The sequence below is a fragment of the Apium graveolens genome, chromosome 9 (genome assembly GCF_009905375.1).
Source record: "Apium graveolens cultivar Ventura chromosome 9, ASM990537v1, whole genome shotgun sequence".
Taxonomy (NCBI): domain Eukaryota; kingdom Viridiplantae; phylum Streptophyta; class Magnoliopsida; order Apiales; family Apiaceae; genus Apium; species Apium graveolens.
Genome location: NC_133655.1, coordinates 241304326 through 241328633, shown reverse-complemented (window position 1 = coordinate 241328633; position 24308 = coordinate 241304326). Strand labels below are relative to the sequence as shown.

Genomic DNA, 24308 nt, shown 5'->3' with positions numbered 1-24308 from the left:
AAGCACAATCTTCTTTGTTGAAAACAACTTGAAAACCTCTGTCTGCAAATTGACTAACACTTAGAAGATTTACTTCTAATCCAGCAACTAGTGCTACATCTTCAATGACAACATTTCCAGAAACAATCTTGCCATATCCCATTATGAATCCTTTGTTGTTGTCTCCAAAGGTCACCAAAGGGCCAGCCATCTCCTCAAATTGTGATAGCAGGGCCTTATCACCTGTCATATGCCTGGAACATCCACTATCAATGATCCATATGACCTTCTTCCCTTTGCCCTGTGATTTAGATGATGAAGAATCTCCTTGCTCCAAGGCCATGAATGCATAGTTTCCGACTTCTTCATCTTCATCATTATTTGAATCATCCCAGCTCTTGCCCTCTGCAATATAAGCTTTCCCTTGTTGCTTCTTTAGAAGAGCATCATACTTTGCTTCCAATTCAAGATAGGCTTTGTCTTTCTTTGCCTTTTTGGGTTTTCTACATTCTGTAGCAAAATGGCCCAACTCATCACAGTTAAAACACCTTATTTTTTATCTATCAACAGATCCAGTTTTATAGCCAGTTTTGCTATCAGGAGTGTACTTCCCTTTTCCTTTCCAGCTGTTATCTTTGTTGAAGGACTGTCCTTTGCTCTTGAAAAATCTTGGTTTCTTTACTCTAATATTAGAGAATTTTCTAGCCAAGTAAGCCATTGATTTGTCTAGCTCATCAAGCTCATCAAGAGTGTAGAACTCATCTTCTTCATCCAATTCCAGTATGACTTGCTCTTCAGTGTCATTGACTCTTTTCTCACTTGTAGAAGTTGTTGGAGTTGGGAATCTTTGCTCATCATTAGAAGTCTGGCCATCATTCACAATCAGTGCACTTGAGCCATCCATTACATATCCTTGACCAGCCCTTAATGATTTCTTTTGAATCATTTCAAGTTCATAAGTTTTCAGAACCCCATAGAGCACTTCCAGTGTGATTCTACTCAGATCCCTTCCTTCTCTGATTGCAGAGATCTTTTGTTCCAAATGGTCAGGGAGAGTGAGCAAGAACTTCAAATTCACTTCTTCAACATCATAAAATTTATCATGAAGCTGCAAGTCATTTATCAGCTTATTAAACCTTTCAAACACATCAGTAATACCCTCCTTTGGTTTAGCCATAAAACCCTCATACTGAGAAATCAATATCCTTCTTTGATTTGACCTAACCTCCTCAGTTTCTTCACAAAGTATTTCAATCTTTTCCCAGATCTGTTTAGCAGTGTCACAGTTGACAATGTTATTATACATTACATTGTCAAGTGACTCAATTAGTATCAGTTACAAAGCACTGTCTAGGGAAACTTTCTCTCTTTCAGGTTCAGTATACTCAGAAGGATCTTTGGGAGCATAATGAGCTGGAAATCTCCATCTGTGGTTTCCTCAACTCTAACTACAGGAGTGAAGGACCCTTTCTTGAGGATACCAATGTAGAGATGATTGGCCATTCTTATAAACAGTAACATTTTCTTTTTCCATAAAGTGTAATTGGCCTTATCAAAGGGAGGAATCTTGATACTACTGATTTTCTGTGTAATTGCCCCCTTTTCTTTTGTCTTTCTATGAGCTTGTGTTGCTTTCCATTCTTAACACAAGTAAAAATGTATTCATGACAAATCTAAGTAGAACCTGCCCGCATCACCACTGGCCTATAAATTCTAGCCGCATATGGCAAGTTTATTCATTTGATAGCGTGTCGAGCCCACCGGCTCGCATCGCATGTCCACATCATTAGCAGAAGAATTTATAAATGTGAGCCGATGGCACAAGCTCAAGTCGATGCTCGCTTTTAAAACCTTTGTAATTTTGGCCTCGCATGGCGTAACTCTAGTTGAGATCGCGAGCTCGCCCTGCATTAATTCTGCAATCTTGTTTAAATATTTAGCAATCCATTTTGTAAATATTGTTTTCAAGCGGGCTGAGGCCCAGCTCGAATTGTAAACCTTGTTTCTAAGCAGGCCGAAACCCAGCTCGATTTGTAAGTTTAACATGCTAAGAAAATAACTATTTTTTCCTCGCATGGGCGTCCCTAGGACGGGCTCCCCTGCTGGTATCTTAGTCTATTAACAAATGTCAACAATCAAGGCATAAAGAAATAAATAGCAATTAGGCATTCATTCATAAATAGTGGAAGGTGAGTCAAGTACATGTTTATGACCTCGGGGAGGTACCTATATAACACTACCCCCCGAGACTTATGAATATTTTAATAATACTAAGTCTAAAAAGAATAATATTACTGATAATACTTGCAGAGATGCTCCACATTCCAGGCCTGTGGGATCAACTTATCTTGCATTATTGAGATGGTAGGTTCCCTCCCAAAGTACTAATTTTATCTTGTAGGGGCTTTCCCAGTTGCCCCAAAGACTCCATGAATCACTACCTTGGTGTTTAGCATGACCCGACGCAAATCTAAATCTCCCACTTTAAAAGTCTGGGTTCGAACCTTGCTGTTATAGTGTCGAGCTGTCCTTTGCTGATATGCTGCTATCAGGGCTGTCAAAAAAATTCGAAAAATCCGATATCCGTCCGAAAAATCCGCATTCGTATCCGAAATAAAGCGGATATTATCCGTATCCGAAAAAAGCGAATATTATCCGTATTTGAATCTGACGATTGCGGATACGAATACGAATATAGGCATATTTGTATCCGATAATATCTGAATCTAAATAAATATATTATATTTAAATATTTATGTAATTTAAAATTTATTATATAAAATTTATAGTGTGTGTATATACATACACACAGAGATATATATATATATATTAAATGTTATTTTTATAAATTTTTTATATAATTGTAAAAATAGTTAAACATATATTAAAAAATTATTTGAGTTCAATAATTTAAAGATAACAAATATATCGGAAAGATAAATAAAAATTAATTTTTGAATAAATTAAAATAATATTAAATCTCTTTAAATCTTATTTTAATTTTTTATTAATGATACTTTAATTTTTATTATATTTTTTTCAATTTTTAAAATTTTTTAATATAAAAATAAAAAAATCTCATTGAAAATCGTATTCAGATCCGGCTATTATCTGTATCCGGATAGTATCCGTCGGATCCAGATTCAGATATTATTTTTTAAATATTTTCGAATTCGGATATAGATACGAATTTTCAGATTCGGATCTGGATACGGATATAAGCAAATCTGTATCCGAATTATCCGTTTGACAGCCCTAGCTATTATCCTGATCATATCATCCTCAATCATGTCCAAGTAAAGTCGATAATTAACCCCATTCGCCTTCCGCTCATAATTATCCTTTCGAAAAGATCATGCTCCCACTTCTACCGGCATCATTGCCTCACATCCATACACCAAAGAGAAAGGTGTTTCCCCGGTTGTAGTTCTTGGGGTCGTGTTATAAGACCACAAGACCTCTGGGAGCTCATCTGGCCATGTTCCCTCATTCTCCTCCAGCTTTGCCTTCAAGGTATGCTTGATGATCTTATTAACAGCCTCAGTGTATCCATTATTTTGAGGGTGACTGACTACACTGAAGCTCTTCTGAATCCCAACTGCTCATAAAATTTTCTCATCTCCTTGCTGTCAAATTATTGTCCATTATCAGAGACCAACTTATGTGGGATGCCATCCTAACACACAATGGCTCTGTACACAAACTCCTTGAGCTTCTTTGCTGTAATAGTGGCCAGAGGCTCAGCTTCTGCCCACTTTGTAAAGTAATCCACCATAACCACTGCATACTTAACACCCCATTGGCCTTTGGGAGCTCTCCAATCAAATAGATTCTCCATATTATGAAGGGCCAAGGGCTCATGAGAGATGTGAGAGGGGCCACGAGGTTGTTATAATGATTGGCATACCTCTGGCACTTATCACAAGCTCAAGAGAATTCAAAGGTATCCTTTTTCAGCATTGGCCAATAGTAACCTTGACGGAGGATTTTTTGAGCTAGAGAGCTACCTCCCGAGTGATTGCCACAAATGCCCTCGTGTACATCCCTCATGATATAGTTGCTCTCATCACCATCTATGCATTTGAGGAGGGGCACATTGAACCCTCTTCTGTATAGAGTCCCATCATATATCACATAACAAGCTACCTTATACCTCATCCTCCTTGCCTCATTCTTTCTGTTTGGAATTGACCCTTCTTTTATGTATTTTATGTAAGCCAAAATAAGAGTCATCCATGTTAGGGCACACCAGGCCGCCTCTTTTTATCCAAGGGAACGACCCCTAACAGAGTGGCCTCACAACGCGAGCCCGGTTTGGCTAGCTCATCTGCATTTTCATTCTGCTCATGTGGGATAAGTTCTAGCCTTACTTCATGGAACATGCCTATTATTATTTATGCACATTTTAAAATAAAGTTTCATCCTCGGCCCTTTAGCTTGGTACCCCCCGTTTATCTGGTAGACCATGATCATGGAGTCACTAAACACATTCAAATTCTCGACCTTTATTTAGTTTGAGGCTGTTGATTAGAGCCTCGTACTCAGCGTCATTGTTGGTCACATGAAAAGCCAAATGGGTCACATGTCTTATCTTGTGTCCCTATGGGCTAATCAACTCAATTCCGGCTCCTGCCCCTTCCCCATTAGAGGCTCCATCCATGAAAATGCTCCACCATGGGGCACTATTCAGCTTCCCATATTCATTATCCTCCGCCCCAGGTGTGACAATCAAGGCTCGCTGATCCATTTCCTGATGTGGGAAAAACTCTAAACTAAAATCGGTCAAGGCCTGACCTTTAATCGCAGTCCTAGGCTTATAATCCACCTCGAACTGGCTGAACTCTACTGTCCATTTCAACATTCAACCAGAAGCCTCGGGCTTGTACGTCACCTGCCTGAGAGGATAAGAGGTCCTCACTTCTATTTTGTGGGCCTGAAAATAGGGCCAGATCTTCCGAGAGGCCAAGATTAGAGCATATACCAATTTCTCGAGACTTGCGTATTGAGTCTTTGTATCAGCTAGCCTTTTACTCACATAGTATACCAGGAGTTGAACATCACCTTCTTCCCGGACCAACATAACACTAACTGAAAAGTCAGAAACAACAAAGTAGAGGACCAAAACTTTCCATACCTTCGGGTTAGATAGCATGGGAGGGCTGTTAAGGTGCTTCTTTATGCTCTGAAAAATAGCTTATATATTTTTATATATATATAATATATGCTTGTAGATCGACTCACGACTAAAATTAGACTAACGATGTTAAGGAGTAGAAAAATTAAAACTATCTAATCGGTCTTAACAATAAAATAAAATAATAAAATAATTGATTTAAATTACTTACCTCAAATTTCTCGGGCGTTACATAGTCATCTATCGGTTTTTTAATATTGATTTTTTCTGAGCCAGACATCACCGGAACCATGGAAACCTTGGTTTCCAAGACCCCTGGTCGCGCGCGCTGAGGTTACCAAGGTCTCCAGGCTTGCTGATGCTCGTGTGCGATAAGGGTCCCTGGTCTCCCAGGCGCCCAGTCGTGGCAACTTTTAAATTTATATTTTGGTATTCCAAAATTAATTTGCCTTCTTTACCAAATGTTTAAATTTTAAGTGTGCATGTCTGCTGATTTTTTGGACTTTTAGTTTCAAGGTTACGTCTCTTTCTAAAATTTTAATCACTGACACAGGGCATCACCCTACTGTAAATTTGTGTGTGCGTGTTGATTGATGTCACGTTTATTTTATTTTGACATAATATGTGATTTTTTGTCCAAAATTTTTGCGGTGTACCATAGTAAAGGCCCTGATCACGGGATTTCACAGCTCCTTGATCAGTCATGTCCATCGTTTAAATTACATAGGCGTCCCTAGGTTAGATTTGGAACCATCACTTTCCTCTTTTTGTATTAGCAATAACTTGTATTCTATGATGTTTTTGTATTAGCAATAACTTGTATTCTATGTCTTTTACTAGACCTTTGGCCTCTTTTTAGGCCTGATTTTTTTAGCGGAGCGATTGTTAGACTTTGAGCCTTTTATGGGGCGTTTTTTAATTTATTTTGGGCCATTTTTGGACTTTGGGCCTCTTATGGGTTCTTGTTAATATTGAGGTTTTTTCAAGACCTTGGGTCTCTTATGGGGACTTTTTCTTTTATTTGTTTTGGTATATTACTGGACCTTGGGCCTCTTATCGGGCCTTGTTTCTCAAAAGATCATTTATTAGATTTTGAGTCTCTTGTGAGGCCTTTTTTTGCCTATCCAAATCCTTACTATTTGGCAAGACTTTCATCATTTACGGACTTTTACCTACTAGGCGGCTTGTTACCCTTATTGTATAATAATGGAAGTGTAAACTTTCATTTTCACACCAACCTCCACTTTCAATAAACATTCTTCAAAATTTCTCTCAAGTTAGTTCTCGAAGTCTGTTATTCCCAAGGAACTAACAATGAGATTTACAGAAGTGGGGTTTAATGTAAATCTCAAAACTTTTTCAAGTTGCTTAGTGTATGATGAACAGATGTGTGTGAATTGCTTTGAGCAGGTGCAGACAGATGTATATTCAAGACACAAATGTAAAGAACACAAAGGCTTTAAAAACTTTTCTGGTGGATTTGTTGTTCCACCAGAGATGTGTATTTCAGAAAATCTATGATACAAAAAATTGATCACAGCTGCTTCCTAGTACAAATTAGATGATTTTCTCTCTATGTTTCTCTAAACAGCTCTGGAAAATTCATACCTAATTACTAACTGCAACTTGGTTTATATATCACCAAGTTTACAAGTGAAGACAAAGATAAAATATAATTATAAAATAGTTCTTCACATGTTTTTTCTTCATTTCTCTATCCAATGCAATTTAAGATAATCTGTGAATCTTTGAATACTTCCTTGTTTGCACCAGAATGGAAATGCTGCTTTTTCTTGATTCCTCCAAGAGGCTACCACATTCCAATTGTCTCTGTCAACCCATGTGCCTCTGTCAGCTTATGAATTATCACTATCAACTGTTATGGAACTGAGCATCCGTTGAAGCTTTCATCCATTGATGGCTTTATCCGTTGATGCTTTAGTGACATCCGTTGATGCTTTAACAGTTGATGCACTCATCCGTTGATGGATGTTATCCGTTGAAGTTTTAGAGACATCCGTTGAAGCTTTGTTTCTCATCCGTTGATGGCCTTTAATCTATCAGTTGATACTACTTCATTTATACAAAATTACAAGGCATGAAATATTTACAATTAGCCCTCCTATTTGCATATCCACTAGTAGTCAACATGACTTATAATTTTCCATAACTTCTAAGAATTATAACTTAAATGCAGAGACTGAAATGTGCTATAATACTAAACTTATTTCTAAGTAAAGCTACTCCATCAACGGATAGCCAAAGTGGTCTTATCCGTTGAGGCTACAAACACTAGATTTTTACTTAAGTGTTTTGTTTAACTTATCATCAAACTAATACAAATATTTCTAACAAAGTCCATTAAAGATCTTCCTAGTTTTATCCTCAACTTTTTTAGTGTTTTCCTCGCATGGCTAGTTCTTCCTGTTCTTTTCGACCTCCTTCTCCTACTTCTCTATCTCTAGACCAAACCCTACTCAAATGGGTTTCTAACTAAAGATGGGGTGTCTAGGGTTAACGGCTTGTTGCATATGCTCAATGCAGTCGTATCATCCACGAAAATAATGTTAGTTAATTAAGACTTAATTTTTATTTTTTTTATTTTCCCGGGGACGTGCAAATGCTAGTGTGGGGTTGTTTAATACGATATATTTTTATTAGATTTTAGAAAATTATATTCTCATGTTTATCGTATTTTGCACTGATTTGAATATTTATTTGATAAATTTGATGCTTTTTTGGATACACAAAATTTTAGATTTGGAAAAAAAGCTATTTTGGAGCCAAATTAAGTAAAATTTCAAAAAAATATTGGGCTACATGAGGTATTACAATGTTTGGGCCATATCTTATTTTTCAGAAATCTGATTCTGACAATATTATAACCCACGTGAAGTTTATGAAATTCCCTTTATTTAAAGGATGGTATAGTAAAGAGAATCCAATTGAAGCAGTATAGAAACAGAGGAAAACATAGAGCTATGAATTTTTATCAAAGAATCTCACTCAGTTTAGAATTTTTACTTGTAAATTTATAAGAATAATAAAATATTTGTATTATTAAATTATAAATCAGATTTTATTATGAGCTTAGACATAGAATAGGGACTTACATACTATTATAGAGTATAATATTTTAGAATTATAGTTAGGGTTCTTACAAAGATAAACCAATAGTGAGACGTGGTTTTTCATCTTGCGACATGATTGAATATTACAGGGTTTTCTATCTGAATTCTTCTATGTTCTTATTAGTGTAACTATGTTTGTTTGTTTTAATAGTTGTTTTACTTGTTTATTTACTAGCCAATAGTCGTTAGGGCATTAAGGGGAAGACATGTTTGCACTGCAATGTTGGCATGATTTTCACAATAGTTTGATTTATTATGCTTAATTTAAGTTGATTATGTTTTAACTATTAATTTGTGTAATCAACCAATATTATGAATTAATTCTATGTGAATATGAGTAATAGATCGAGAGATTTTACTAACTAGAGCGTACATACTATTAGCATAACTGAATTTGAGTGCGAAAAGTTTATCATTGGATTTTTGAGAGCATTAATACTCGAGAGAGATGATCATTTCTCTAATTACCAGATTGATTGAATTATCAAAAAAAATTTAATGTATAAGCATGTTTCGAGAGTGTTAATACTCGAGAGATAGATCAACAAACTCTATTTACATGACAACTTTAGTGACTTTAGCTTAAAAGCCGATTATTATGCGAACATGGTGGAACTGATTGCCCTAGGTTTTTATTTCCTTGTTTAAAATCTAATAGTTTAGTGTTAATTTAGTTTTAATTATTAGCTAGCTAAAATTATACAAACAATCATTTTGTTCTTAAAACAATCGCAATAATTGGATCTAAATTAATAGAACTTGTCTCCATGATGATACGATCCACTTTCCATTTTGTACTAGCAATAAACACCGTGCACTAGCGGTTATATAAATAAACATATCAACGAACTCTTAATGAACACGGACAAAAACCTACCGAACTGAACAATGTTTAGTAACACTATCGAAAAAAATTCAGTGTTCGAGTTAGAGTTCGGTAATTACCGAATCGAACACGAATTGTCCGAAAAACTAATCGAGCGAATCGAACACGAACAATTCATTAACATAACATATTTTCAAAAAATAAATTAGGACGTTTTAACTTAATTTAAAGCAAAAAATATATATTTTTATATGACTTAAATCAATATATTTTAACATTCGTAAAGTCTGATCGAAAAAAATTATCTAAAAAATTGTTTGGTTGATCAAGAACCAATTTCATTTTAAAGTGAGTACTTTTAATAGATTTTCTTTGTAAGATCATGCAAAAAAAAACTTTAATTTTTTTAATTATTTTTCTACATCAATAAAACTAATATATTTTAACATACGTATGGTTAGATAGTTGAGAAATCGTTTAAAAATTTATTTTGTGAATCGTGAACGAATCTCATTTTAGAGAGTATTAGTTTTACTGGATTTTCTTTATAAAGTCATGCATGATAAATTTAATTTTTTTAAATTATATTTTTACACGACTAAAATCTATATATATCTTAACATTCATACAATTGGATCATTGACATATTAATTTAAAATTTTATTTTAGTATCGAATCTAATGAACCAACCGAACCGAATTCGAACACAAACTTAACAAATCGAGCACGAACCGCATACCCAAAAACTTCGGTTTGGTTCGTTAAGCTTATCGGACAAAAAATGTTGTTCAAATTCGAGTTCGGTTCGTTAAGTTTATCGGACATAAAATATTATTCGGTAAGCTCGTCGTTAAGTTTACCGAACTCGAACACGAGCCGAACGAGCAACTGCTCGGTTCATTTACATCTCTAACATATTTCTTGTCTCCATTACTAATCAACCAACACTAACTGAAAGTTCGATATTAAAAATTGAATCAGTTCTTTTCAGGATTTGAATTGTTTACCGAATTTTTAAGATTGACCTGCGAAAAATCTTGAAAAGAGCTATGATATTGAAATAACTGGTTTTTAGGATGATCATGATTTTTCAGACTGAAATTCTTTAATTAATGATCTTGAAAATATTATGGGTCACGAAATTATTTAGTCTCTTCCTGAAATCACTACTCGAACTGCTCAAGAAATAATGGTATGAGATGAACAATGATGCAAGTTCGAACTACAATAATCTATGATAACATTTTATAGCGACATGTTATTTTCAGAGACACATTTTTATTTTCAGAGTAAAAGAAGATTAAAATGACAAAATTGCCCACATTTACAATAAAGCCCCGAAAAAATATGAATATAATGGTAATTCGGTCTTTTCGTAATTTTTTGCTCTGGAAATGAAAAAAAAAAATTTGAAAAATAAAATTTCCCTTTAGTTATACAGAAATAATAAATTAGCTTTATAACTCTTATGTGTATGTATAATGATCGTTAACTTATCGATTTATATATTTATAACTGTTACACCCTTATTTTAATAATTAAAATTATGTAATTTTATTTTAGTGATCCCGTGTAATGATACAGTAATTGTGATTGATTGTGATACTTTTTCAATTTCCAGTTCAAAGTATTTGTATCTATTAGAATAACATTCTCTATAAGTATAATTTTTGGGTAGCAATTAAGAGAGAACTTCTTATATAACGTTCCGCAAAGAATCGTTAAATAAATAAATTTAATACACGTATTTAATTCATCTTTCATTTATATGTAGCTACAAATTTTAATTATCAAATTTAAAAACAAAGTTGCACAACTTTTTTATTTAAAAATTATTGAAATTAATGAAAATAGTTTAAAGTGTTTGTGGTAAAATTGCACTTATTCAAAATTATTTTACAGCAGAACCAAATTTCAAATCATTTCTTTTAAATTTGATGTGTTAAACTTTTTATTTTATTAAAATATAACTATTATAATAAATTAACATCGAAATTTATATTTTTTAAAATAAAATTTTACAGTTTGTGATGAGATTTTATAATATAATTAAGGGTTCTCCACTAAATTCCACAATCAGATAAGATAACCGGGTTCTCTCTTTAAAATTGACCAGTATATTGTATAGATATATGTATATTTTTAAAAATTTAACTATTCTCATAAATAAAAATTGTTCATTCTTAATAATAAAAAAAAAGTCATTATAAATTATTGGAATTTTTTCAAAAATACCGTAATTTTTAAAAAATATTTCGAAAATACTTTTATTTTTAAACTTATTTCAAAACTACACATTTTTAAGTTTTATTATCAAAAATACGATTTGTAACCTCTGCAATCTATCATGCAAATTTTGATTTTTTTTTAAGTTAATCTTAAGGTTGCAAACTTGAAAGGCAACAAATACAATTTTAAATTCATTTTTTTCAAAATTGGAAATTAAGTTGAATAACATATTGCAGATGGTGCAAACTGTATTTTTGAAAATAAAACTTAAAAAATTATATTGTGAAAGTAATTTTTTTTTAATTTTCGTAAATAAGTTTAAAAATATAGTATTTTGGATAATTTGCCTAAATTATTTTAAGAATCAAACAAATTTATTTCATTTGTTGAAATTCCATTAGGTCCCACGGAACACTCTCTGAGACCAAACACACACAATCAAAACCCTCCCTTCTAAAACCCTACTCAAACTCCCCATTTCCCCCATTTTTCTCCTCTCCATCTGCAGCACCCCCTCCATGAACATCCCAACACAACCTTAAAAATACACACTTATACACACAAACACACAGCTATACACACAAACACAACCCTGGTAACTCACCCTTTTCTTGACAATGTCAGCAGCATCAAGAGGCCTAACCTCTCTCCTAAGATCTCTCTCAATCTCTCCCAAACCAACACCTTTATACACAAAAGCAACAAGTTTTACACCGACCCATTTGAGATTATTCAGTTCCGAGTCATTAATTGATGAGACCCACGAAAGATCTGGTGTAATAGAGCTTAAAGCTGGAGTTATGAAGGCTAATTCAAGAAGAACAGGCTTGATTGCAGTGAAATGTGGGATGAGTGCTCTTTGGGATAAATGGGGTAAACGTGTTCCTATTAGTGTTCTTTGGGTTGATGATAATATTGTTTCTCAGGTTAAAACTCCTGACAAAGAAGGCATTACTGCTCTCCAGGTGCGATCATGTGTGTGTGTGTTTTTATGTGTTTGTGTGATGTTTCTTGATTAGGGTTGTTGTTGGGTTTTTGTTGTGTTGATGTATTTTGTGGGTTTGGTGTGAATTTCAAGAATATGATTGGATTAAAGTTTTGATTTTTATTGAAGGGTTTTATGTTAGACCTTTTCCACTGTGTTTTAGAAGAGGTTGTCGAAAATGCTGCAGTTTAATGGGATGGGATTTTTGTTTTTGGGGTAGCTATTATAAGCTTTGGGTGATTGAAGTATAGATTTTGAAAACCTTTTTGTGATGTAGCCATAGAGGACATGTGTAGCACCCCATACACATATTTTGCATCTTAACAGATGCACATCTGTAGCATAAGAATATTGAAGATGCCTATTTCCTGCTTTCATGTGATGCTTGGTTGGTGGATATTTGATTTGGTATCTTGGAACCGATTTATAAATTGTGGTACTATCAGATCTATATGTTCAAATTGTAGTATTTTAGGCACTATTTTCTTATTAGATGACTGTTGAGTACTTGTTGAAATGTTTGTTTTTGGTGGTGTGGTGTTAGTTAGATTGGTTGCGGGCATAAAAAGGAAAAGCATTTGACTAAACCAGAAGTGGGTCATTTTAGAGCTCAGGGGGTTCCTATGAAGAGGAAACTTAAGGAGTTCCCGGTGACGGGGGATGCTCTTCTTCCACTTGGTACATCATTAGGTGTACGCCATTTCGTACCTGGTCAGTATGTTGACGTGACTGGAATTACTAGAGGAAAGGGATTCCAGGTGGGGGATATGTGCTGTTTTAGTCAATTATTTTATTTTTGTCTTTGTAGGTCTTTAATTCTAGATGTATCTGGATTATATAAATTCAAAATGATGCAATTTTTACTATCTGTACCCAAAATATAGTTATATACTACCTGTATCCAAAATATAGTCATAAATATTACCCTGATGTGTTAGAATAAGATTATATCTTAGCTGGATACCAACTTCTCTGCTTGCTATCCCTTTGTTTGGGAAGGTTAGAATGAATTAATTTGGCAATTTGGTTGACAATGGAGCACATTGCCCGTTTTTTACCTGTTCCCTTATTTCTATTGGTCTATTCCTTTTACAGAGCTCATTATCTTCTCAACAAATTTTAAATCATCCGATCTTTCTTACTCCCTCCCTTTTGTCTTTACTTATCTTACGTACCATTCAATAATCGGTGTTATCCATTTGGAGGCAGTGAATTATAGCTAAATGCATACTGGTAATCTCACAAATAATCATTGGCTGTCCTTGTAGTGATTAGATATTAAATCACTTGCATAATTCGTTATGAATAAAGAAAGTTTATAAACAGGGATTGTTTTTTTATGCATTGCATTATTTGGCGAGTTACTAATTATTTTGTATGTAGGGTGGCATGAAAAGATGGGGTTTTAAAGGAATGCCTGCATCTCATGGTGCGTCATTATCGCATAGAAGTATCGGTTCTACTGGTCAGAGGGATGCTCCTGGAAAGGTGTGTTGGACTTCCCCTTGAGATGCATAATAAGTTAATCTGTATGTTTTTATAAGTTTGTTTAGATTATATTCTGTAATATTTCTTAGTTTCAAATGCCTGTCAAAATCAGTTTCTATTGTTTGTTTACATATATTATAGTTTGATAAATCACTATCTTCAAATGATTTGTATAGTCCATGTCATCTTTTTTTAAATCCTTCTCGGCCTTGCTTAATCTAAATTTAAAACTAGATTTCAGTGTTTTATTTGTTCTATCTCTTGAAATTAGATATAAGGACTTCATTTACCATAAAATTATATCACATTGCCACTAACATGCGTCCTGGTTATGCACTTTTAAGATAGATAGCATAGCATCTCATTTGAAAAAGAATATGATTTTAGAAATGTCTGAGATTATGAGATTGGTAAGGAGAAGACATCGTTTGTATTGTAAACTCAACCTGACTTGTGGGCCTGCCTATATGTCACTTAATTTTAATTTTAAATCTAAAGTAACGTTGTATAATGCATTTGTGACTAAAACAGGACATTTTGAAAGAAACATATGGTATCATAATTTCTTGTATTGATAAAAAAGAAATGTAATTTACAGAGGATAAAATCAGGGAGAAATCATGGGGAAAAGTAGAGAACAGAGAAGAGAGGGAGGGAGGGAGGGAGGGGCATCACTCCTATATTTTATATGTTTGTTCCACTAAATCAATTTAGAGGTTTAGACAGACACAGGTACTTCTAGGTCTCCTAAGCCTTCTCGAATCAAAATAAGCCAAATCCAGCACTACTTGAATATTAATTATTCTTTACTCGGAGTCGGAGACCCCTTATATTACTAATTCTCATGCCTTACCACTGTTATAATTCTAAATCAATCCTTCCAGGTCATAAACGTGTCGTAATTGCTGTAACAGTAACACTCTGAAATGATGTAGAAAGCTTAATTCTAATTTTTTAATGAAAATGTTGCCATCCATTAGTTAGTCAGTATGATTTGAAAATTCTTATTCGAGAACGTGAATGTTTTACTTGCAGAAATAAGCAAGTTAATTGATATATAATATTTTTTATAATTAGATCTAACTTACTGTGTTGGACCTTCCTTGTCCATGCGTGACAAAAATAACCACTAGTCAAAGGCATAGAAGTTGATATGCGCAAGCAAAAGGAAGAATCCCGTTGTGGAAGAGCAAGTTACTCACTTCATTTATCCCCCATTTGCATCGATATATTTGGGCTAAAATAAGTGCCTATTTTTGCAAATACTTAAAGGTGCCCGAGAAATAAGCACTTGCTAAAGTATGCAATGAGCTGTCGAGCTCCTACACTTTCCATAATAATTGAGCAAGAATTGGGGTTCGGGGGGGGGTTGAAGCAATGTTTTTTTCATTTATATCTTTCGTAGATTGGAAAAATTACACCTAAAAAAATTCTTCATATTTACTTTTTTATTAATGCATTTATTACAATTCTAATTGTTGCCTTAAACAGTCTGCTTGAGAAGTTACGCCTTCTGACTATTATATTGCAGGGGAGTGGTAACTATTCCCTTGTGGAAAAGGTCACTTTTGTATTTTAAAGTTCGAGGGAAGCTTTATTTAAATTTACTATACTGCAGAAGTAAAGTATGAAATGTATAGGTGAACACAATTTCAGTCCATTAAATATTTGTGCAGGAAGTAAATGATTAATGCATCTTCAGAATTCAATAATTATTTTAGAGCAATTGTGGCAGTAGTTTTTTTTATTGTCTGCCATTAACAAGTGTATCATTTACTTTGACTTGATACCAAACTGAGTACCTTATACGCGACCCTTATTAATGGAAATAGTAACTAATATGGTAAGATCAATATTTCGGTCATTTTCAACAGGTATTTAAAGGCAAGAAGATGCCTGGCCGCATGGGTGGAAAGCAAAGAACAGTAAAAAATGTTTGGGTGTACAAAATAGAACCTGCAAGGAATTTGATTTATGTGAGAGGCCAAGTATGATTTTCCAACTTTCTCTTTTCCGTTTCCTAGTAACTTTTTAGTTGGATGTAAATCAGAAAACTGATATTTATGCATGTGAAAGTTTTCTTTTTCTAAACAAGTATCTGATTTCGGTATGGTATTTGGTGCATGAACTCAATAAATATGTAGTTGGTTAGTTCTATATGAATATATTAAATTATACATGGCCTTTATATTCGTTGTTGATCGGGATGTTTGAAAACCTTCCTTTCAAAGTAGGTACAGTATATTTAAAGAAAAAAAATGTAAGGTTGTGTAATCTATAACGAAGAAAAAATCAAGAATCGATATATTAGTAAAATATAAACAGGAGGCAAATATTTGCTTGCCTGCTTGAGATTTTGTGAAAAGATGTGCTCTAAGGTCTCTTAACGTTACTGTTCTTCAGGTTCCAGGTGCTACAGGGAACTTTGTGTTTATTAAGGATGCCGTTTACAAGAAAACAGATGCATCTTTGCTTCCATTTCCTACATATATTGCTCCTGAAGACGAGGACTTGTCGGCATTAGAACCTCTGATAGCCGATCTTGGGGATGTTGATCCGTTTATGGCAGCAGACTAGTTTATGGCAGCTGACTAACGGAGATGTTTATTCGCCTTATCAAAGAGATCAATTTATGCCAGCGACCATGGTTAAAGTACTTGTCATGTTCATTATTTTTGCTACCTTTTCCCCTCCTAATTTTGTCCATGGAGTAGTAAAAGAGTTGACCTCTGCAGCCAAATTAGCACATTAGTTATTTCTGTAATATTGTCATGTATTCCATCTCTGAAGGTCAAACAGATTGGAATTGTTTTTGGATCTAATATTTATTTTTTAAATAAATGTTGAGTCGGTTGATCCTGGACAAGCTGAAAATCTTTTTGTTTGGAACTGGCAAGTTAGCTGAATTGTCATATCTAATTCTATTTAAATGAGAACCAATAATTTAGAATACGGTTTGTCAGAAATGTGTGTAGTAAATGCAAGAAAATGGAGGTCGTACTGTTGTTGATGGCCGGAACAGTTTTTGGTTTACTGGGCTTTAACCCTTTTTGACAAAGAAATCCATCTTTTGAGTGGCAAGTTTAATAGAAGTTGTTTTATGCAGATACTTGTCATATAACGAGGAAACAGTATAATTAATTCGCTCAGATGTATACACACTATTTAGCTCAACTGTGGAATGATAATACATACGCTAAATTGGAACTAAAGTTCACATTCAAGAAGAAATGGACAAGATGAAGGCACAGCAGCAGACTATGGTTACAAAACAGTTAGAATATTATGTTTTCTAATTTAGTGATGTGAGAGAAGAGAACACTATATGTTGTGAAATTGGAATGTTTTAAGTTGTCAAGCCGAGGACAAAAGGTGCTCCAGTTCCTTGGATCCACTCGTTTCCTTGAAGAAATGGTCCAGCAGTGTATGGAAGAACCTCATTCCTGTCAGTAATAACTTTGTAGCCTTTCCACTTGACCCTTTTTGCAGTATCTGCGCCTGGACCGCGGTTTGCATACTCTCTGTAAAACAATGTATCAAGTGCAAAGTTCCCTTGCCATGGCATCCATCCAGCTGGTTGTATGAAGTCAGCTAGTGTTGATTCCATGATTAACGTCATAGAGAATTGTTTCCAGGGCCTTCCCAAGAAAGTTTGGATTTGGAATCTCTGTGGGAAGAGTTTTTGATCAGGGACAATGCGACAGTTTTGAATGACTATGCCAGTTGGTTCATGGCGGTCTGTTCTCCCTTGTGCAGTAACTGTATTTTTCTGGCCTTCACTTGGCATTCTGACAATGATCAAACTGTTCTGAATAATTACAGCTCCATCACCAAATATGAAATCAACGGTGCCTGAGATAACACAGTTGCGATAAAATTGGCGATGTGTTTGTGTATATAAGGTGTCTTGGTATCCATCAATTCTGCAGTTATAAAATGCAGACATATCTGATTGACTTCTTAAAGCCACTGCCTGATGTCCATCAGGACCTGCCGTGTTCTGGAATCCCATATCTTTAGCCACAAATCCCGTTCCAACAGCAGCTGCAATGAATGATCATCTAGTAAGTACATCTAACTTACATTTTTCATTATGATAATTATGTGTAAATTAATGTATACTTGCCAAAGGTTGCACTCTGCATGGTTGAAACTCCTTTGGCATTGCTTTTATTGCCAGTGACTATAGTCTTGCGAGGCCCATCTCCATACATAAACACATTCACTTGATACTTGGAAACAGTTACATATTCATTATAAGTTCCTGCTTTCACATATATAGTATATTTCCCTTTATTGTTTTTCGGATATGCAGCAAGAGCAGCACCAATAGTTTTGTATTGTCCACTTCCATCTTGTGCTACAACCGCATTGGGTGTCAGCCCTGCATTATCACTGGCTAGCAATTTTCTATCTGCAGTTGAAAGCCACGAAGGATAATTGTTCTCATTATCCTCGGCTGCCTCAAGTAGGTGTCTAGAGGCTGCAGTCTTATTTACAGAAATGTTAAACCTCTGAAAAATATCAGGCATTGATGAAACAATAGCCAATGAATTGCTTGTCAGTTGTGTGGCATTCATGAGTGCGTTTGACATTGTTTCATTAAGATCATGATTTTCACCACATCCGTCAATGCAAGTTTGGTGAAATGAAACTACTGCACTCAACCAGTTCCTCAAATCGGCTTCTCTGTCTGGCATGCTATGCAACTCGCTGTTTTCAACAGTTGAAACTGAGCCTTGCAGCTCATCAATAGCAAAGTGTAACAAGTCTTGGCAATCATCAACAGCCATTTTATCTCGCGGTCCCTTCACAGCTTTTTCTAACATGCCTGATTTATCTAATGCCGATTTTACTTCATTAAGGGTATAGTTTATAGCAGCTTGAATCAATTCCTTTGGAGTTGCAGATTGATTGTTACCCAAAAGTCCCAAGCTATTAACACAAGCCTCCTTGTAATCCGTGGAAGAGCAAACTGATGCGACCGGTTTTGTGGCGGTAGCCAGAGGATCTTTGTCTGGTTCTCCTGATGATGATTTCTTGTGCACAACATCAGTGCCAATAAGGCTCATAACTGCAGCTACCACCGCAACACCGACAACTGCAAAGAAAACCAACTTCTTCATCTTCTATACATGCATAACAATCTAGACTATCCTAATTTTTTTTGGAAGATTTTGTTATGTATTAAACAAGGAGGATGGTGTTCCCATAGGAATGATCTTAATCTATCTGGGAGGGAAAGAGAAAGTGTAAAATGAAATGCTGTAAACCGTGCATGCATGCATGCTAATGCATATTATAAATATTCTCATATGAGTGCACGTCCTTTAAACAAGGGTTTAAGATTGGATAATCCATCGCTCATAGTTTTGGGGAGATTAATTATTAGAAATTTAGAATAAACTGAGGTTGGTATTAATTAAACAGTTACATAATTGTTTAGTTTGAGACTTTTGTGGTTCAAACATGCATGTTTTTCACCTTATTTTTCTTTATCAAGGCTTCATATTTCTTGGCTGGGCATGTACATCAATATTAGGCCTTTTGAAAAATAAATAAATCATCCTATCATTAAATTTGTTTGATAAAAATGCAATTTAGTAACAAAAAGATTTTAATGGTAAAGAGAGAAGTAATTACAGTTGAGGTTTCTTGTTGAAAAATCTTGTCAATATTTCACAATTTGGGCGAGTAGCTGAGGTTTGTTGCTAAAATGCATTGAACTGAATATACGTACAATGGATGCATTCACTCACAACTTCAGCAACAAAAAATACAAGTATGCGACATTGGGACTCTACTGAGATGATCAATTGCGCCTCTTATAATCTTGCTTAACTCTAGATGTTGTTTTGATTAAACTGATTGCAAATGCATTTCCCTAATGGGTAACCCTCTAATCTGTGCTATATGCAGAGTATGCAGGGTGACTTTTGTGTCATACCTACATTCCTGGAGTTTAAGAATCCATTATATATACCATTTTCTATGGGACAATCCAACTCCAATCATGCAATAAAACGGTTTAACTTTATTGGACCAAAGTGACTAGTGTTGCATCATATTTGTTTGACACTAATTTGCAGTTTTGCACTTCTTATTTTTTCTTTTCATTTTGGCTCTAATCTACTGTCATGACTTTTTTATGCAGAAAACCGAGAGTCCTGAGATATACCAAAAAAAATGTGAAATAGGTAGGACGGATAAATGGAATATGAAGGCTCTCGCCAATCCTAGAAGATGAGGACTTGCATCACTATCTTGCTTAATTCCGATGTTTCCCAGCTGTGAGGATGACTAAAACCAAGATCAGTTGATAGCATATATTCTAGCTGCTTTTAAATATGGGGTCAAAAAACTTAAATGATATAGATGGGTGGCCTTGTCACAGCACAAAAATGGTGATGATCTCATTTTCCACGTAATTTTAATCAGCCGTGGATGTGGAAAGTTAGCATGTGAAAGCGGGTTCACGTCATCTACCAAACTTTCCTTGGAAAACAATCACAAACATGTTATTTGGTTGGGAAGTGCTTAAATACAACAATTACTCGACCCGGGTAGCAGACTTACGGTTTCTTCTAAAGTGTTCAGTTTTACTGCAGCACTAGATAGGACACCAGAAATATAGAAAGTTTACGTTTTGAGCTTAACAATCATATTGTGAATTCGTCTAACAATGGTAAAATATCATATAGCGGTTTACTAGTCACTTACATGATCATCCAGATGCAATAAAGCTTTGCAAATTTACATCACCATACAACTGAAGATAAGCTGCAATTTTATATGTTTGGACTATCTACATGTGTATATACTGATACTGTGACAGTCTTAGCTTGTCAAACCTTTATTAAGAATGGTGGTATCAAGGCAGGGGCTCTTGAGAGTCTCCCAAGCGAGACAAATGAAGATAAGCATCAGTCCCTGTACAGTTGTAGGCAAATTACAAACTGTTATTAAAAGACAATCCTAGTCATATACAGATCACGGTATATTCTAGTCATTCTTGCTACATTTTTGCAAGGAAGTCGATTACAATTGCAGACTGAAAGTAAATTTTTAGCATAATACAGGAATGCACCGGGCAGTAAGAAATTTCATTAAAGGTACAGCTACAATACTATAGCTTCACATTCAGATAAATTTTTTATTTTATTCCTTTAGGTTTGTTTACCAATGGTAGTGTAACTGTATTAGATTCAGTAATTCATTTACAGTGCAGTAAGATCGAGGGTTAAAAAATATACCATAACCTTCCATAGAGATAATCTGCAGATCCCCTCCAAAATACCTAGCATACAAGCGGCTAATTGGGAGCCCGTATCCATACCCAGCCATTGTCGCCACATTTGCTGTTTCAAGATCTGGCTGCTCACACAGCGGGTTTTTTGCAGTGCTGTAGAGATATGTAAAAATTTTAGGCAGACCACTTCTTGCTATGCCACCTCCTTCATCAGAAATCTAGATATATTAATATGATACTCTCGTTAGCAACAGTTCGAAACAGTGACTGTTTTGGTAGCACATGTACATAAACACGAGATTTCATGCAACAAATTTTATGAATCAGACCTTGATGGTAACATCTTCTAACCCGTCAGCAACTATAATTCGAACAGGAGGTGTAATTTTATCCAGGTCCATAAACCTCTCTTGGACAGCTCGCAAGGAGTTCTTAACCAGCTCAAAAACCATCATATGCAAGTGATTTGGAACATAGCTGACATCACGAGAAATAATTCAGAGTTCAAAGACTTTGAGGTTTTAATTGCTGTTCAAAAGCCATTACTTCTTGATATGGATAACAAATATCTACACCCCAAAGTAATAATAGCAAAAACTCACAACAGAACTCTAGCACATATTTTGAATGAGTAGCGTAGTTGAACAAATCACTAACAATAGGAAGGTCTTTCAGGTGAAGCACTCAATTAGGGAAAATGAATACTCACGGGAAAGTAAAACTAGAATCCCCGTAGATATTAACCTCAGGTGCACTGCCATATTCACGCAGACAAATGCCACGAGCATCCTCGCTGGCACTTCTTGCTACCTCCAAAGGAGACATTTTAGTATGTATGTAACCTACAACATCCGGAGGAGGATTCGGATTGTGTAGTTCTACGTGTTGCCCTAAGTTTTATCCAGACATGAAATCCACAACCATATTAGGATCTTACATAATAAAAGACCATTTAGTGACAAAGAATTGACAATAACTGTTAAAACAGAGAGCACATACCAATAAGCATACGTATTCCAATCCTCGACATGTAGAAGCGATCTAGAAACTGGTGAATTTCTTCCAGACCATTAGTATGCACCTTTGGATGCAGACCTTTCTTCAGCTGTTGGACTCCCAAGGCCATTGTTGGCACAACATTATTGTGTCTCACCTTGATCATCTTAATCATTTTTGTGAATTCTAACTCATCATTATCATCCTTGATGTCAGGGAAGGATTTAAGGTCACGAAATGAATCCAAATACCAATCCCGCACCTACCAAGTGAAAGAGTGAGTATTAAAGCAAGTATTAAACTCATTTAATCATATCACCAGTTCACTTGTTTAAAAACCACCCACCAATATACACTCCAGTAACTCCACTGATCAAGCTAAGCACTAAAATGACGCAAAGGATATTCTACCTAACAGTGAAAAAGCCATTCTATCGTGTTCTGAAGTTCATCAAGGATTCTTATATCATTGTCTAGACCCTTTACTGTGTAATTTACTTGAAGCGCCCTGTATTAGGCATTTTTACAAGTTCCGAATCCTTTTTATGTTCGTCCATCACCCCTATCCACTCGGTGCAAGGTATCTCACTAACATACCTAAAGAAAATTAACAGGGTCTTGGTCGGGACTCGGGACTAGGGACTAGGTTAAAGATCAAAATATCCTCAATCGTTTAACTATACGGCAACAATTGAAAACCTCAAATGCCAATTTCACCATAAACAAATCCGAATTTTACCTAAAACAGAACACCACAAAATCTAACACAATAATTTCCCACAAAATTTATGTTCCCCTTTTATTCCATTTCGCGTTTTTAACGAAGGAGGCCCCCTGTTCATTCAGGAACTAGATAGACCTTAGCCACTAGGCCATCCCACAATCCTCAAATCAATCATCCACATTATGAAGTCTCATTTTTCATTCTTTAATTTTACTCAAATTTAAGAAGTCCCATTTTAATAAGTAGAAACAAATTAAACCACATCACATGTTATAGTTGTAACACATACACACACACACACATACCAAAAAAGAGCAAAAGTACAAAACAGAGAGAGGGAGAGAGAGATGACCTTAAGAACAGCGGGCTTATCAGATAAACCGTAGGGGAGTTTCTGAAGCTCAATAGCTCTACGAGCAATTCGAATAGGCAACTCTTTATGAAGAAACTGAGCAGAAATCAACAAATTTCGACAAGTGGGGTTAGACCCAAATTCCATCATGTACCGGAGACTAACTCCGGTCTGTTTCATGCACCCACATCGGTGGGCTTCATCGATCAGGCTCTTTGAAAATGTCTCGTACAGTTTCTTGGCGGCCATATCAAGGTGAGCATGTAACAAACAAATGGAAAATTAAAGTTGATTTTTAGTACTAGTAGTGTTAGCAGTTACCAGTATGTGTGTGTATATAGGCACTACTTTCTATGCATATAGCGACAAAACCGAATTTAATGATAATTAATTAAACTTCTGAATTTTTGGCAATCTCATCTACTAACAGTGTATTTTAAGCTCGATGATTAAGGGACAACTAATAAGACATGCTACAATAATACTAGTATTTTATTTACACTAATAGATTAGATTTTTTCTTTCTCAATTTTTTACGGGATTACAAATATAATTTGCAATATTAATTGATCGAATATTAAAAATGAGCAACTTAACATTAAAATATATCGAAAACTAATAATTGACAGATAAAAATAAAATTTTATTTTATATTTGGTATATTGGTTGAAATGAACAAATTTAAAAGAAATAAATGAGAGTTGTACTTTTAACATTTGATAATTTAAAAATAAAGTATTTGTTGCTCATTTCAATTTTTATTACCTAAATTAGATGTCAAAATTTTCAAAATTTGCGATGCGTTCTCTTAGATACCAACTTTCTTTCAATGACTCATTACAAAAAATCGTGAAAGTGAACATATAATTTGGAGTTATTAGCCGAAAAACCCAATGAACTTGTTATTTTTTTGTAAAGTAACGTGTGATACTTTTTATTGGTCAAATAAACCAACTAACTTTGCTAAATTATGATAATTCATTTGACAATTAATCATAGTTAATAAGAATCTGACATGTCAATTATTTAAATGACTTGTAATTTTAATATGCATACATGCCACGCGTACAACCTAAAACAAATATTTTTTTAATTACAATTACTAGATATTTTTTTAGTTAGTTTATATTTTTATTACTAAATTTTTTTTAAAAAAATAATATCTTTTATTTAAAATATTTATATTCTCGTACTCGCTCCAACCCTTCGTGTCAA

At 34.7% G+C, this 24308-nt stretch overlaps 3 protein-coding genes across 3 annotated transcripts; 1 reads left to right on the top strand and 2 right to left on the bottom strand.

Annotated features, from left to right (window-relative positions):
• Positions 1–11737: 11737 nt before the first annotated feature.
• Positions 11738–16628, top strand: LOC141684463 (large ribosomal subunit protein uL3m). The gene is made up of 5 exons (XM_074489450.1): positions 11738–12264; positions 12833–13042; positions 13668–13772; positions 15647–15760; positions 16176–16628. The coding sequence occupies exons 1-5, from the start codon at positions 11917–11919 to the stop codon at positions 16347–16349; spliced, it is 951 nt and encodes a 316-aa protein (XP_074345551.1). The 5' UTR covers positions 11738–11916; the 3' UTR covers positions 16350–16628.
• Positions 16629–16878: 250 nt separating this feature from the next.
• On the bottom strand, positions 16879–19106 carry LOC141684462 (putative pectinesterase/pectinesterase inhibitor 13). Its single transcript, XM_074489449.1, has 2 exons — positions 17899–19106; positions 16879–17816 (listed from the first exon to the last, which is right to left on the bottom strand). Exons 1-2 carry the CDS (start codon positions 18896–18898, stop codon positions 17119–17121), a joined length of 1698 nt encoding a protein of 565 aa, XP_074345550.1. The 5' UTR covers positions 18899–19106; the 3' UTR covers positions 16879–17118.
• A 1337-nt stretch (positions 19107–20443) lies between these two features.
• On the bottom strand, positions 20444–23408 carry LOC141682653 (pyruvate dehydrogenase (acetyl-transferring) kinase, mitochondrial-like). The gene is made up of 6 exons (XM_074487361.1): positions 23094–23408; positions 22021–22279; positions 21731–21911; positions 21351–21498; positions 21026–21239; positions 20444–20702 (listed from the first exon to the last, which is right to left on the bottom strand). The coding sequence occupies exons 1-6, from the start codon at positions 23340–23342 to the stop codon at positions 20644–20646; spliced, it is 1110 nt and encodes a 369-aa protein (XP_074343462.1). The 5' UTR covers positions 23343–23408; the 3' UTR covers positions 20444–20643.
• Between the last annotated feature and the right edge of the window lie 900 nt (positions 23409–24308).

Excerpts from the sequence above, each read along its gene's own strand:
- LOC141684463 (XM_074489450.1), top strand. The coding sequence starts at position 11,917 with ATGTCAGCAGCATCAAGAGGCCTAACCTCTCTCCTAAGATCTCTCTCA. Across the intron at positions 12,265-12,832 it reads AAGGCATTACTGCTCTCCAG|ATTGGTTGCGGGCATAAAAA; the intron begins GTGCGATCATGT and ends GGTGTTAGTTAG. Across the intron at positions 15,761-16,175 it reads TGATTTATGTGAGAGGCCAA|GTTCCAGGTGCTACAGGGAA; the intron begins GTATGATTTTCC and ends ACTGTTCTTCAG.
- LOC141684462 (XM_074489449.1), bottom strand. The coding sequence starts at position 18,898 with ATGAAGAAGTTGGTTTTCTTTGCAGTTGTCGGTGTTGCGGTGGTAGCT. Across the intron at positions 17,817-17,898 it reads CATGCAGAGTGCAACCTTTG|CTGCTGTTGGAACGGGATTT; the intron begins GCAAGTATACAT and ends CATTCATTGCAG.
- LOC141682653 (XM_074487361.1), bottom strand. The coding sequence starts at position 23,342 with ATGGCCGCCAAGAAACTGTACGAGACATTTTCAAAGAGCCTGATCGAT. Across the intron at positions 22,280-23,093 it reads ATAAGCCCGCTGTTCTTAAG|GTGCGGGATTGGTATTTGGA; the intron begins GTCATCTCTCTC and ends TTCACTTGGTAG. Across the intron at positions 21,912-22,020 it reads TGGAATACGTATGCTTATTG|GGCAACACGTAGAACTACAC; the intron begins GTATGTGCTCTC and ends GATAAAACTTAG.